The sequence below is a fragment of the Nicotiana tabacum genome, chromosome 19 (genome assembly GCF_000715075.1).
Source record: "Nicotiana tabacum cultivar K326 chromosome 19, ASM71507v2, whole genome shotgun sequence".
Taxonomy (NCBI): Eukaryota; Viridiplantae; Streptophyta; class Magnoliopsida; order Solanales; family Solanaceae; genus Nicotiana; species Nicotiana tabacum.
In genome coordinates this window covers 47,121,579-47,138,126 of record NC_134098.1, presented here as the reverse complement: position 1 = coordinate 47,138,126, position 16,548 = coordinate 47,121,579, and the positions used below count along the sequence as shown (strand labels likewise).

General features: G+C 36.4%; 1 protein-coding gene and 1 non-coding gene across 4 annotated transcripts; one reads left to right on the top strand and one right to left on the bottom strand.

The window, feature by feature from the left end:
* Positions 1-8,773: 8,773 nt before the first annotated feature.
* Positions 8,774-12,991, top strand: LOC107786965 (uncharacterized). Of its 3 annotated transcripts, XM_016608481.2 has the most exons (3): positions 8,774-8,981; positions 9,631-9,872; positions 11,434-12,991. In XM_016608481.2, the coding sequence occupies exon 3, from the start codon at positions 11,434-11,436 to the stop codon at positions 12,517-12,519; it is 1,086 nt and encodes a 361-aa protein (XP_016463967.1). In that variant the 5' UTR covers positions 8,774-8,981; positions 9,631-9,872; the 3' UTR covers positions 12,520-12,991. The 3 variants fall into 3 exon arrangements, with proteins under 3 accessions (XP_016463967.1, XP_075093813.1, XP_016463966.1); XM_075237712.1 differs by having other exon boundaries at positions 8,774-9,872; XM_016608480.2 differs by having other exon boundaries at positions 8,774-8,939; positions 9,631-12,757.
* Positions 12,992-14,399: 1,408 nt separating this feature from the next.
* LOC142174061 (U6 spliceosomal RNA) lies at positions 14,400-14,500 on the bottom strand. Its single transcript, XR_012703412.1, has one exon. It is a non-coding gene; the product is annotated as a U6 spliceosomal RNA (small nuclear RNA).
* Positions 14,501-16,548: the final 2,048 nt, after the last annotated feature.

Here is a 16,548-nt window from a genome sequence, read left to right as displayed (position 1 = left end):
ATCAGATATTTACAAGTTTCCCAGATCCTTTTAGTTACCGAAAGAATTGGATGTAACAAAGTCAACTGCAGAAGGGCTTGAATAAATCACTTTATTCACAAAATTTCTAGAAAGGAAGGTTTACTTGGGAACGGGGTTGAGTCCCGAACTCAGGTATAAAATTATTGAATTTCTTAAAACTAACATTGATTATTTTGCATGGTCTCATTCAGATATGACAGGTATTTCACTGAAAGTGGCTGCCCATAAGCTAAATTTAGACCCTAATTTTTCTCCGATAAAGCAGAAAAAGAGGCTGATAGCCAAGGTTAGAAATAGGTTTGTAAAAAAAGAGGCAACCAGGTTGCTAAATATAGGTTCAATACGTGAAGTAAGTTATCCTGATTGGTTCACAAACGTATTAGTCATACCAAAAAGAATAATAAATTTAGAATGTGTATAAATTATAAGGGTTTAAATAAGGCTTGCGCTAAGGATTCTTTCACATTACCAAACATCGACCAAATGATCGATGCCGCGACTGGACATGAGTTGATGAGTTTCATTGATGTGTACTCCGGGTATAATTAAATTAGGATGCACCCGAAGGATCAAGAAAAAATCATTTATTCCAAATTTTGGTACATATTATTATAATGTGATGCCTTTTGGGTTTAAAAATGCTGGAGCCATTTATCAGAGGCTCGTGAATAAAATGTCTGAGTGTTAAATTGGTAACATCATGGAAGTTTATATCAATTACATATTGGTTAAGTCTCTCAGTGCATGAGATCATTTGACCCATCTTCAAAAAATATTTGACATCTTGAAGAAGTACAACATGAAGCTCAATCCGGAGAAATGCGCTTTTGGAGTTAGGTCCAAAATATTTCTTGGCTTCTTGGTTTCTCAAAGAGGAATTGAATTAAATCCTGATAATATTAAATTCATAGAAGATATTCCTAACCAAATGAAAAGTGTAAAGGAGGTGCACAGGTTGACTGACAGGTTGGCGACCCTTAGCAAATTCATATCAAGGTCATCTAAGAAATGTAACCGGTTCTTTTTACTATTAAAGAAAAAGAATAACTTCTCGTGGACACCAGAATGCCAGCAATAATTAAAAGACTTGAGGAAGTATTTGTCCAGTCCTCATTTAATGTCTAAACCAAACGATAGAGAACAATTATTAATCTATTTAGCGGTATCGGAAGTTGTAGTGAGTGCAGTTCTAGTTCGGGAGGAAGAAGGTACACAATTTCCTATACATTATGTTATTAAAATATTATCAGGTGCGGAAATATGTTGTCAGCACCTGGAAAAGTTGGCTCTAGCTCTCATAGTCGCCTCTCGAAAGCTTAGAGCATACTTTCAATGTCACCTAATAGTTGTTGTGACGACTTTTCCCCTGAGGAACGTCCTTCATAAACTTGAATTATCGAGTCGATTGGCTAAATGGGTAGTTGAAATTAGTGAATTTGATAATGAATATAAACCTCAGACTGCAATTAAGTCATATGTTTTGGCGTATTTTGTGGCTGATTTTAGTCCGGGGACGATGCCTTTAGCTGGAAAAGAAGCAGTTTTGGTATCGGGAACTGCTTCCGATGTATGAACCTTGTTTACAGATGGTGCCTCCAACATAAAAAGTTTTGATCTTGGGATAGTATTAATCACTGCTTCGGGAGAAATCTTGAGATAAACCATTCGAACTGTTTCGTTGACTAGCAATGAAGCCGAGTATGAGTCTACTTATTAAAGTAAAGTGTGATTCCCAACTAGTGCTAGATAAGATATATAGGATCTTTGATGCCAAAAAAGACCGAATGTAGTAGTACTTGAATAACGTTCAAGTTTTACTCTCCTGGTTCAAGGAATGGTCAGTAATCCATATTCCAAGAGAAGAGAACATGGAAGCAGATGCGTAGGAAGCTGATTTTGGTGCAATTATTCGGTTGTTGCATTCGGTCCTGGACGTAAATGTATATTGTGAAGTGAACTCAACAAACCTAGTATGGGATTGGAGAAATGAGTTTATAGAGTATTTACAGCATGGTAAATTGCCTAATGAATCTAAAGCTTCATGAGCATTACAAATAATAGTTGCCCGGTATTGTCTTGTTGATGGACAATTATACTAGAGGTTTTTTCAAGCTCCGCTAGCTTGGTGTTTAGGACCATCAGAAGTTGATTATGTGATAAAGGAAGTTCATGAAGGACTTTGTGTAAATCACTCCGATACAAATTCATTAGTGCTCAAATTAATGAGAGTTAGTTACTATTGGCCGCGAATGGAGCAGGATGCAATGACGTTTGTGCAAAAATATCATAAATGCTAACATCATACTCAATTGGTACATCAACCGACAGAGCTCTTGCATTCAGTGGTGTCACTGTGGCTGTTAATAAAATGGGGAATGGATATAGTTGGTCCTTTGCCCAAGGACTCAGACAGGTAAAATTTCTTTTAGTTTTGTCTAATTATTTTACTAAATTAGTTGAAACATGTGCTTTCAAGAAGGTTGGAGAATGAGAAGTGATTGATTTCATCTGAGATCATATTATTTGCCGGTTTGGAGTACCAAAATAAATTGCTTGTGACAATGGGCCACAATTTATAGGTTCCATGATTACAAAGATTTTAGAGGGATTGAAGATTAAAAAGATCACATCTTCCCGTATCATCCAAGTGCTAACGGTAAAGTAGAGTCAACTAACAAGGTGATATTTCAAAACCTTAAAAATAAATTAGAGGATGCAAAAGGAAGGTGACCTAAAGAGTTACTGGGAGTTTTGTAGGCATATCGAATAATGACAAAGTCTAGCACAGGAGAAGCGCCTTTTTTCCTAATTTATGGTGCGGAAGCTTTGATTTCGGTGAAGATAGGTGAATTGACCATGAGGTTTTACCAGGAAAACAAGCGGGAGAATAATGAAGCAATGTTGATTAAGTTGAATTTGCTTGAGGAGCATCAAAACTTGGCTTATGTAAGAATGGTGGCACAAAAGCAAAGTATGGAAAGATACAACAATCACAGAGCAAATCTTCGCTATTTTAAAATTGAAGACTTGGTCTTACGAAAGGTAACTCATAATACCCAAGAAGCCAATGCCAGGAAGTTGAGACCGACCTGAGAAGGACCTTACCGGATTTTAGTTATAACCGGTAAAGGTTCATATCAACTGGAAAGTCAGGATGGAGTAAAATTACCAAAAAATTGGAATGTGACTCACCTCAAAAGGTACGACTATTGAAGATCCTTGATTTTACTGAAAGTACGCACTGCACTCTTTTTTTCTTCGTCCAGTTTTAATCCCAAAAAGCTTTTCTGGAAAGATTTTTAATGAGGCAGCAATATAAAGTGTAATCCGAAGAAGGATTGTCGATCGCAACAAGAACTCAAGTGTTCGAATTCTCATATTTTGCATCTGAACACTGAGGGGAACTATTGTATATCAGAGCACTAAAAGTGTCAATGATACCGGCGACTACTAGAGCCGAGAATATAACTTGAACTTAAAAGTTCAGTTGTTATGAAAGAATTTGAGTCAAGATCGGGGACTATATGTTCAGCCATGTAGATATAAAAAGTACAAATTAGTCATATGTATTGGTAGTTTTACTTACTTAAGTGAATGTACAAATGTTTTAGGTTATGTAAATGTACTTTTGGAAATAGAAGGAATAAATAAAAGTTCTTTTGTTTTATATCTTATTTCTTGTCCAAATGACATAGTTTTTCTTTAAATTTGAATGTTACTTAAACTTCAAATGCAAGTGCCGAAATAAACATAAGGGGCCTCTCTTATGAACCTTCACAATTAAAGGTTATAAACCGGAAATATGAATACCCAATATTAAAGTTAACCGGATATAAAAATTCTCGGACTTTATCAATAAAAAATAAAGGTTCAGAAAGGATATCTTTTATTGTGAAACCTCAGACCTAATAGAGGTTCCGGGATAATTGCAAAGGATAGAAAAAAAACAAAAAATACATTAGTCTCCGCTGCATCTTTTGAAGATGAAGGTTGCTCAACATCGGGTTCAGCATCTTCGCCCTTATCTTCAATATCATCTTCAACTTCTTCCTCAGTTTTCGAGGATCTAGAGCAAGTGCTTGAGCAGCTTGAAGCACTGGGCCGGGCAGGAATATTCTCAAAGGCAGTTGTCTCTAAGACAAGGGATTTAGCGATGCAGTTATCAATATTTGACATGCCTTCTTTGGCATCCTCCAAAGTTTTCCTCCTCATGTGATAAACTACATGAGTTTTCTCAAGCAGGAAAGAATCTTCTTAATCTCAGAGTTTGGCTTGGAGTCTTTGGAATTCAACTGCAACCGCTTGTTATCAACCTTCAAGATGCCATGGGCCCCAAAAGAGTTGGTATTGGTCTTAGCATATTCATGATTTTGTTTCATGACCTTCCGGAGTCCCTCCTCCATTCTTGCCCTCTTTTCATCAACCATAGTAGCTTTCTCGGTTTTAAAACGTAAGTTAGCTTCCAAGGTTTTGATTCTTTCTATGGAAGCAGACTCACGTTCAGCCGCCAAATTTATGGCATCCTGCAGCTCTTCCCACTTGATCTTCAATTCAGCAAGCTCAGCATGCAACTGAGTGGCCTCTTGGCTATGGGCCATACTTTCTTGCTCAGTTTGCTCTAATCGGGCTTCGAGTTCGCCTATGTGAGCAAGTCTAGCCTCTAGTACTGATAGACATTCAACAAGTTGATCCCACTCGGCCTTAAGTGCATCTTTATCAATGGTCATCTTTTGTAAGCCCTCAGAAGTAAGGAGGTTAGCATATAAAGTAAAATTTTAATGTTATCAAAGATGGTGGTTAACAAGTATAAAGGGAGGAAAGAAGGATGAAATGATACCTGAGCAGCTAGATGCATCTTGTTATTGATTAAACATTCAACAGAAAGACCGTCCATTTTTCACCAATCTTTATTTGAAGCCAGAAGCTTCAAGTAGTTGGCTACCCCAACCGATTTGGAGAGAAAGTGGCATTCATCCGAAACTAAAAAAATAATATTATGTATACCGTTAGGGTTCCGGATACATGCCTGGAAAGCATTTTCTATGTTCCCTTGATTAGGTAATCGGGGGGAATACTCGTCTTGCTCTTGTTCAATTGGGACCGGTAGTGAAGCAAGGTCTGATATTGGAGCAGAAGTTGGAGGAGGATCAAAAGTAGAGACCTTCTGACCTGAAGCGATAACCGAAGCCCGAAAATAGGATTCAACATTCTCAACCAATTCGAAATCTTGAAAGAGTCCTTCTACGTACCCTGGTTGAGCCGTGGGAGTTCTTTTTCTTTCTCTTTTTCTTTTTCTTCTTCTTGTTCTTTCTTCTTCTCTGAAGAGAAACCATTTCATTATCGTCCTCGGTCTCATCTTTGTCAAGAACCATTGTGGCTGGTTCTTCCGGATTCTCTTCCGAAATTGGTGGCTTCTCCTTCGCCTCGATTTTAGAGGTATGCTTTCTTTTTTGTTTTTCCCCTTGGGTTGGGGACTCGGGGAAGATGCGCCTTCACCGGAAGTAAGAGCGGCATCACGAGTACTCTTCCGGTCAAGGGCTTCTTGAATTCGTTGTTGTGCCACCTTCGGATCATGTGAAACCTTGATAGTGGCACAAACAGAAGATCCCTTTGGAAGGCCTGACATGTTACGAAGTCAATCATTAACTATTTTACGGAGATAAAAGTTAAGAAAGAAGAGGGGAAGTTGTTTTTTCCTCACCATGGTTCTTCCCCTTCGAGTTCTTCCCAATTGAGATTTTCTTTCACATACGGGAATCCGGTGTGGAAGTATCCAAAAGTTTTTACACCATTTGAGTCAGGTTCTCAACTACGGGAAGAACCCAGCGGGTGGCTGAAATAGAAGAAAGAAAATTTTAATTTAAACAGAAAATACTTTCAAGATAGTAAAAGAGGGATATTTAAGAAATACGAGTATAGTTCCAAACTTCGGGGATGGGAGATGTTGATGCCGGTAAAATATTCCCGGGAGCGACAACAACAAACCTCTCCATCCAACCACGGTCGTTGTCGTCATACAACACTGGTAACGATGGCATGATGACCGCATTTACTGAGTTTGATCACGCCTCTATGGAAAATTTTAGGGGCGTAGAGGTTAATCATATGTGCAAGAATAAGGTTTTCTTGAGCCCAGGAACATAGGTATCAGAGGTAAGCCACCATACGCCATGTTGCTGATCCCACTTGAGCCAAACAAACTTGGTAATTCCGGCAGAATTCCAAATAATAGGGTTTATTTCCTTGTCAAGTCATAAAGTAAGAGGGTATATGTCAACATAACATACCCTGGTCTGCTAAATGTAATCCTCTCCACTTCATAAGGTGCTAAACCTCAATATTCTTCCATTCACAATGCTCTTTTACAACATGAATACTGGCCGGACGAATAAAAGATGGATACTCACCAACAACTCTATTTCTGTCGTTATCAGGATCAGAAGATTCCTTTTGAAGATGAAGATCTTTTTCAAAAGACCTCTGAAAGGGAATGATAGTGTTTGTATAGGGAGGTCCGACATCAAATTTCTTAGGCTTATTCTTCTTGGATGGGCCGCCACCGATGCAGTCCCTATTTAATCGGAGGAAGCACGACCATGGTGATGAAAAGTACAAATTTTGCAAATTCTATTGAAAACAAAGGAGTTGTAGGAAAGCTTTAGGAAGACTGCAGAAGAAAGTTTGTAAAGTAAAAGTAGTGAAAAGGGGAGAATTTTATATGTGGTACAATGCAAGGCCATCATTACCTATGTAACTAGCAAAAATACTTGTCGAATCACTGGCTAAAACATGTTCGGCTCATTAAATACAAAGAGGCGTGCGTCCTTTCATGGGTCAGAAACCGTTCAAGAACTTTCTCGCCAAGAAAAGAGAAGGTCTTATCTACTTCCTGGTCACATCAAGTTGAGTCACCGAAAAGTAGGGGGACTATATGTATTGGGTAAAATTAACAGATGACAGGTGGATGTTCGTCGAGTTGACATGTGGCAATAAAGACGTGTAGGAGATAGGTCAGCAAATAACTAATAACGGATACTAACATGTGACCGGTGTTGTATAAGTTCCGAAGGCATGAAAGCCGGAGAGAAAAATTTGAAAGCAAGGTACCGGTTGAAGAAGACAACATTAAAAGAGCAGCCGTTACAGAGAATCATAGCATTTACTCTCAATCGTTATGCAGCTATCAAGAGGGGGTTTTATCCACCTTAAAGAAGAGCATGATTTAGGAATCTTGTCTCCCCTAGTTTAGCTATAAATAGAGAAATTTGTACTTATTGAAGGACACGAAACACTTGTATGAAAAATGTTAATACTACTCACTTATTCTGCAAAATTTTATTCTGCTAATATTTCATTCTCAGTATTATTTTTGTTTACGGAGAAGTTCAATTCAAGGCCAGACTTGTCTTTTCCTCAATTATTCTTATTTTACTCGCTTTTGCTCTTTGTTATTTTATTTTTGCAGATTAATTTAATTCACATGTCTATAAACCACACTACAAATTCAATTGTACCATTTTACGGGTAAACACAAAAACACTTCTCAAAACATTGTTTAACCAAAAATTGTATTTATAATATTGGCATAAACATGTTCAAATAATTTGACCAAAACACAAATTACTATCCTCGTGAGCATTCCAAATACTCCAATCAAAGCACTTTGAAGTTTGGACAACGTACACGCCGACAATAGCTTACATGCAAAGAGCGTTTGTACCTAGGGTGTTCACGGTTCGGTTTGGTTAGTTTTTTATTAAAATCAAAACCAAACCAATTTAATCGGTTTTTAAAATTTTAAAACCAAAACCAAACCATCGGTTTGGTTGTTGTTGGTTTGGTTTGGGTTTTTAGTTCTTAATAAGCTAATGATAAGTCGATAATAGTAAAACGACATTATACAACAATATTTTAAGTACTACTAGAGCATAAATTCAAATACCTACAGTGATAGTTCTTTTAACTATTTACATTTGAAACTGTAGCATATAATATAAAGCAGAGTATTAAAATTATAGCAATAATATAAGATAGAAAACTGTACCGGATGAACTAAGTTGCAGTACATAATAGAATCAAAAGAACAAGCCAAAATAAAGTTTCCTAAGTATAAATATCACTTTGTTGAATCAATGATAAAGCATTCATTATAACAAATTAGAATACTACGCTCATAAAATTCTTCTCAAACTTTAGCCCGTAGTCTTGCAATTTGAGTAGCTTTTTTTTGATTTTGTGATAGATTTTTTTGTAACTCTAAGTAGATACGTAGGGGTAGAGAATTTGAGTCTCTTAAGGAAAACAAATTGGCCAATTCCTATTACTTTGGGCTTAGGCAATCTTTTAAGATATAAGTAGTATAAACCAAAATCTATATATAATAATTAAAATGCAGAAAATATTTAAAATTATTTACAAAAAGATATGATACTTTATATAAATAGTTATTAAATTTTATATATAATTTATCGGTTTGGTTCGGTTTTTTTTTAATTTTTTATAATAGAACCAAAACCAAATCAAATATTATCAGTTTTTAAAATTTAAAATTAAAATCAATCCAAATCAAAAAAAATATCGATTTACTTAATCGGTTTGATTTGGTTCGATTTTCGATTTGAATTGATTTTTTTGTCAAACCATGAACAGCCCTATTTGTACCTTTTCTCTCTGTAAATTTCCGTTTTCATGACCCTTATCATCGTCTGCTTATTATATTTTCAAGATATTTATACTCTTTAAAAAAAAAGATTTTTCATTTTTTTCTGTCTCCGTATATAGAGCGGTTGGGTATCAACTGCAACTTTTTCTTTATATCTTCAACCTTCTTTCACTGGACGCCTCTCATAATTTTCAGACAAAAGTTTGTATTTTTTTTCATTAATTATTGAATTGAAGCAAAATCAACAATCAATCTCGTAAGGACAAATGCTGGACCTATTCCAATTTCATCTTGGATTGTAATTTCGTGCGCCCTTTAATTTCCCAATTACTTATATTTTGGGGATTTTGTTTTTCCATGCCTTAATTTGATCTTTGTGATCCTATATGGTATACCCTTGTGGTTATATGCAGATCTACATGTATCTGCTTCTTTGTAATGATCGCTATACCTATAAAGTCACAATCTTTTTGATCTAATGGTATTTTGACTTTTCAGGACTATGATATTGTTGAATTGTAATACTTGGGTGTCTCTTTGTTAATTTATTCATCTGCAATTAACAATAATATCATCTGGTTGGAGTTGGATTTCCTTTTAGACTGTGTTTCTATTGGGCTTTTGGTTAAAAATTTACAATATTATGTTCTATTTGCAAAATTAATGGATCAACGTGGAATATGTTATCTTGATTTGCTAATATTGCTACAAAATTTGATCTTTGGCGGCCAGGGGGGGGGGTTATTAACATGGTATATTTTATTTGTCATTTTTGGGGTTTTAGATGGTGGGTTTTGTTTCAAATTTGACTAAATTACCTCCCTTATTCCTAATTTGCACTTCTCAATCATCTTTTAATTTGAATCCTGCTAGACATTTTCTTCTGGCTTTGTATTGTACAAGAACATCGTGCACATTACCATCATCTTTTTCATACTTAACTGCAGGTTTTAGGACTCATCGCTGACTGTGGCTAAGATATAGACTAGTACTGCATTGTATTCAACACTTATTGCTTCCAGATGTCTAGGACTGTACAACGTTGAAAATAAATACGGCTCGTGAAGTTTTGCCATTAATTGCATTCTAGAGTGGCATAAGGATTGTATAGTAATTCGTTCAGTAATACTGACCAAAGTTGCAAGTTTCAGAAGAACCAGTGTAGAGAAGAGACTTGGTGTATTTCTTGGTGAGTATGCTTGCCCGAAGTCGTAGATGTGGGTAATGTTTGTTTATTATGTGTTCAACTGCCTCATGATAAATTCTTTAATATCTATCCCTTCATTTGCTAGCTCACATGCATATCAGTGCACACTCCTTTTTGTTTAGGTTCTTGTCCCAATGCAAAATTGTAAATTTTCTGAGAGGTTACTGATTTGTGGGAAATGGCCTGACAACATAATCATGTAGGAAGCCGAAATGATTATGCACTCTATTTTCCAAGCAAGAAAAGAAAATAAGGAGATGGGAAAACATTAGTCCTATAGAATAGACGACAGAGCTGAATAGACTGAATAATTTTGCTAAGATAGACAATAATGCTCTACATATATATTTCGACATGCATGAGAGAACTTTCCGTATTGGCTAGCGTCCTCCAAGCACCGGAGAACGAATCAAATAGTTTTTCGTGTAAATCATACTACCCACTAGTACATTTGACTTGCATGGATTGGTCGATGATCTTATACTCAAACTCAGTTAAGACATTGTGGATGTACTACCTTTGTTTCTGTTGCAGGTTCAAAAAATTTAATATATTGGTTATGTTTATCATATTGTGGCTTCCTATTCTTACCTTCAGTTTAGAGAATATTACTGCCAAAGATGTTAAGTTCTCATACTAAAGAACAGTGTACCGACTCTATAGGTCATGTATTTTCCAGAACTTGGTTTGTTATCTAGATGTAGTTGTTAGGAGTGGTTAAGTTAGTGAGTGCTCGCAGGTTTGGAACTCCAAAATGTATCAGAGGTAACATAAAAGAGGTTGTTGGTAGCTGGCCTGGGATCATGAATTGTCCGCGAGTTCTTAACATGTATAAGGATTCATGTGCCCTGCTATTTCTTTTTTCTCTTCAGTGGATGTGTGTTGTGATGGCGAGTGTGTTAATATAAATATTGTCTGGATTATTAATATGGAAGAGAATGTCTGTCAATAGGCGGGTAGTGGTATTTCTCTCAGCCGCGAACTTGTATAAAGATTCTTTCTCTGGGGTCTCCTTCCACCTTTCGTTAGCTACGCTTTAAACAATTTCCAGCAATGTTTTTTCTTTAGTTTGACTACGCCATCCACCTCTAATTATAGACAGCAAAGGCCCCTAGTCAAAGTATAATAACATGGGGGTGCAAGGGTGAAAATGCACTCAGAAAAGGAGCAACTCCCTTGCCTAAGCAAAGCTACTACTAGCAGCCCCTTTACTAGTAAGGGAAAGCATAGCGCATAAGAACCTCGGATAGTGCAAATCCACTCTCCTAGCACCGCCGGAAGAATTATAATAAATGTAGAGGGAGAAAGCATGCAGCTTTATAAATACTTTTTGTTTGCTTCGCCTCGAAGTAAATTTGTTTGTTATTCATAAGTTCATTAGTTTGCACAATCTCGTTCATTATTTTCGTATAACATGAGGAGTCGGGGTATTCAAAACGGTTTGCTTTCTGTCTGTCATGTTACGAAGTGTCCTGTTTCATTATTGCTGTTGCATTAATCTGGTGGTTCCATTGTTTTTAGTAACACTTTATAGTGTACGTAGATGGCTAGTAGGAAACGAAGCATCTCAAATGATGTAGATATGCATGTCCTTTACAAGGAATTGGATGAAGCTTCATGCCCTGTATGCATGGATCATCCACACAATGCTGTTCTTCTCATTTGTAGCTCTCATGATAAGGGATGCCGGTCATACATTTGTGATACAAGTTATCGACATTCAAATTGCCTGGATCGTTTCAAAAAACTCAGAGCCGAAAATAGGGACAGTCCTCCTATTATGACACAGGGAAACCTGGACATTGCTGTTGAGAACCCCGATGAGCAGTTGAGAAATTTAAGCGATCGTTCTGTTGTTCATGGAAATAGTAACAGAGATAATCACATGGAGATGCATGAAGGTACTGTACAAACTTCAGGTGCTGCTACTGTATGGGGAAGTAGTCAAGAAACAGCGAGTGCTGACGGCTCATCTGACTCAAAATTGAAATTGAAGTGTCCTATGTGCCGTGGAGATGTATTAGGCTGGAAAGTAGTGGAAGAAGCCAGAAAGTATCTGAATTTGAAGAATAGAAGTTGCTCTCGTGAATCATGCTCATTCGTTGGTAACTACAGAGAATTGCGCCGGCATGCTAGGAGAGTTCACCCGACAGCACGCCCTGCTGATATTGACCCTTCCAGACAGCGAGCTTGGAGACGGCTTGAAAGCCAAAGAGAGTATGATGACATTGTCAGTGCTGTTCGCTCTGCCATGCCTGGTGCCGTCGTGCTTGGAGATTATGTGATTGAGAGTGGAGACAGGCTATCCGGTGAAAGAGAACGAGGCGCGGGTGGAAACAGCAGGTGGTTGAGTACCTTCTTCTTGTTTCAGATGATTGGTTCAATGGACCCAATATCTGAAGCAAGAGGTGGCAGGTCAAGAGCTTTGTCAAGGCACCGTCGGTCCACTGGACCTTTATCTAGGCGCCGCTATCTTTGGGGTGAAAACCTGCTAGGTCTACAAGACGATGACGAGGATGAAGATGAGCGTGATCTTAACATATTGAGTGACATGAGTGGTGACATACCTACAAATCCAAGAAGGCGTAGGCGGTTGATGCGGTCGAGGTCAGATGAAGATCAGCAATAGGACCTTACAACCTCTGCTCATGGATTGAACTAATGAATCGTACAGGAAGTACCATTTGCTGTTCGACACTGGATCAATTAGAATTTTCTTGTGGTCCACTTTGCTACAGCAAGACAGTGTGCAATTTAGAGACTTGTTATGGATGAGCTTCAGAGACTGGAGAAGAAATTATCCATATGCCCGTCTTTGTGTGTTGGCATGAATGTAGCTTTTCTTTTCTTTTCTTTTCTTTTTTGGGTGGGTGGGTGGGGCTTTGGGGGGGGGGGGGTGTTGTGTGTATAATAATTTGAAGGTGAAAACAGGTTGCTGCAGCCGGTTTCGTTGTGATTGTGGGTTCGTAGCATCAGAAATGTAAATTTCCATCTGATCTTTGAATTCCCCAACTCTGAAACATTGTTTAACTTATATTCCATCCTATTGTATTCTTATCACTTTCCTATCCATAAAATCAGTCGGTTCCTTTATGTTTTAATTATCTTTTGCCTTGAAAGAGAAGATAAATCACAGTGCTTAGTGAAGTTGCAAGTGCGTGTTTTACCGTGTTCATAAACTTAGCAACTCTTTTTGTTTAACCTTTAGCTTTATTATTATTGGATTGGATATTCAGTAATAATGGTTCGTATATGTGCAAGCAAAACCACCATGGTGATTTAACATGACAACATGGTATCAATGAGTAATCCTTGCAGTTTCAAATTGGTTTGACCAAACCGATTAAATATTTGATGTTTAAGAGAAATAAATCATTTATTACGTTTTCTTTTTCAACTACTCTAACGGTTCCAATTGATATAGTATTAATTAAGTGATACATTTAAATAATTATTTTTATGATTAAGGTAGAACATGAGGAAGTATTAAAGATGGAGTAGTGTCATGAGTAGGGTGTCAATCATTCGGTTCGGTCGGTTATTTTACAAAATTTGTACCATATCAAATTTTCGGTTATTTTATTTCATATAATCAAAATTAGACTTTTCGAAACCGTCCCAATCATGTCGGTTTCTCTTCGGTATCGGTGCGGTTCGATTAATTTTTCGATATTTTTTTAAAATGTCATGCAAGAGTCGCTAGTTAAAGTTAGAATGCAATAATGTGTACTTGCATAGGATTTGGTAAAACTCTCTAGCTAGATATTTTTATTATTTTAAAAGTGATGATCAAAGGAACATGAAAGATAACCAGAATAGAGATGCATCCCACTGTTCTATGGTAGTGTAAAACAAATTAAGCAAAGACGTGAGAAATATAAATCATACGAGTGGATATATAAATTTATACTCAAGAATAGAGCTTAATCAAAGATTAATATCCAATAAAAGAAACTTATATTATACAAGAAGAAAGATATATCCAATACATCGTGGCTTGCTACCGAAGATCGTTGGAATACCTAGTCGCTTGCTACTCAAGATGTTTGAACTAATTTAGTTTAGATATGAGTAAAAGAATAGGTTTGAAAGTTGGGACCTTGAATATTAATTATTAGTCACTTTGTAACCATTTCCATAATCCCAAAACCCAAAAAAAAAAAAACCTTTTTGTTAGTTTAAAACTTAGTATATAAAATATATTTTTCATATATAAATTTATTCGATACGGTTCGATTTTTTTCGATTTATTTTAATAAAATTAAAAACCTACCCTATTATTCGGTACGATTAAAAGTTTATATAAAAACCTACGGTTTTATTAAAATAAACCTCATAATCGGTTCGGTACCGTTTGGCTCGATCGGTTTAGTCAGTTTTTAAAGATCGATTGACATCCCTAGTTCCATGAATCATTTGAGCATTGTTTTTTTTTTTGTTTCTTCCTTCTCTTAAACTAAGTTAATTGTTCTTAATAGGTCTAAATTATTCAAACCTTTTATTACATCTTTAAATATATTCTTTTTTTTAATTTGTGCATGATATGGTGCGCATTGACTATGCTAATTTTCTCCATATCATTCCAATTTTATCTGATGTCCCTAAGGGACCTTGAGACCACTAAGATGTTCACTTTTAAAAACTTATGTGGTGATGATATTTCTAGTCTATATATTACAACCACATAACTATCGCCAATATTCTTTAATGCACTAGCACCATCACCAATTTATGTTATATGAAGGGTGTCACGTTCTACTATATGGTATATGAATTATATGCCAAAAACGTGTAAATAATTAAAGAGTGACACCATTTGATAATAGATACTTCTCGGTTTACTGGCGAAGCACCTTACGAAGCTTCTGAGGTCTAGTGTTTGAGTCCTTGCTGGTTCTATATTTTGGCAAATTTTGGAGCCTTTTTTGTTTGGGAGTGGAGGTTGTACAGAATTGAACTCCTTACTTCCTCCAAACAAAAATTCTTTTAACCAAAGAGCCAAAGTTCATTGCAATTGATTAAGTAGACAATAAATTATATTATATTATATTAATTAGTTTATTTTTTCTCTTTATTAAATGTGACAGCGCTTGTAAAAGTTCTGCGTACGGCAGTGGCCACGAGCATACAACCACCACAGCCAACCACAAACATCACTTCAACCACCAACAACCGTACCAACCATCGCCACTAACCTCAATCGTGTTGGGTATGTGAACAAAGTCCCACATGGAAAGTAGAAAGGAAAAAGAAGCTACTTATAAAGAGTTGAATACTCTTTATGGTGTGAGGCTTTTTGGAAGAAAAAAAAAACATCCAGGCTTGGTTCAAATCGGATAATATCACAGCATGTTAAGAGTATTTTTGAGCCGTTTTAGCCCAACAACTGGTATCAAAGCCAATAATCTGTGAGACGAGTATAGAGATGACAGAGCATGGTGTGAGGGCTCAGCTTAGTACCTTTGACTGTTTGTAAGGGTGGCAAAATAAACAAGCCCATTTGACCCGCCCAAGCTTTAATGGTTTTGGGCTAGAATGATTTTGCAAATGGGATATTTTGGGCTAGAGTTCTATCTTGACTCATGTTCTGGAAATATTTTTTAATTCCCATGTTTGGTTGATATCCTCAGAAACAAATTACTCATTTTATTTAAATGAAAGAAAATACTTTTTCTACAACAGGAAAAGAAAGTACTCATTTTGTGAAAAAAAAATACTTTTTTAACATCATGAAAAGAAATTACTCTTTTTGTTGAAACAAAAAAAAATATTTTTTCTACAACATGAAAAGAAAGTACTCATTTTATGAAAAAAAATATTTTTTCTATATCATGAAAAGAAAGTACTCCTTAGTATAAGACAAAAAGAAGGCTGCACATTAGCCTTAACATTTGGATCCACATACATGCCTAGGATAATGAAAACGGGGAAGATTATACTATAAAATGCAAACTCCTTTGCATCTACCACTCCCTAAGGATCACACAAGGTAATACCAACAGAGCACATCAAGTCACAATGAGCAGTTACATGCGCAACTACTTTCTACTATCCAGATCAGATATGACTACCCATGAGACTTCTCAGCTTTATGCGGATCATTTTAGTAATATTTGGAGGAGCTACCAACTAGAATGGACATCTACCACGCATGAGGAAGCTACCAACAGAAGGATCACAATAAGAAGGAGCAGGCATGAACGCGTAACAAGGAGCCAAAGTTGCAACAACACCATTATTGTCTTGACCTGGACTTGCATTTTGGAAGGTTTTACGTGCAACCGGCTTATAAAACAATCCTTGTCAAGCTTATATTTCTTTCAAAGAGATCAGGTGGAGCTGCCTAATCCTTAAGATAACAAAAGCAAATGCCCACAATCGAAAGCAATGAGAGACAACTATTCAAAAATGTTTTGCGAGTCATGTGCAAATAGGTCTTTTCAATGATCATGGTTCTTAGCTCTTTTTGTACTATCAAATGAGTGTTTTATACACCGACTTTGGTATTAGGTTTCATGTACTTTCATTTTTTACGCACTTTCATTTTGTGAAACCTCCAGACTCATTGTTATTTTATTTTGATTATTAATAAAAACACCACTAGGCAAACAACTTAGTGGTATATTTGCTAAAAATAAAGTACTCTTTTTGTTAAAAC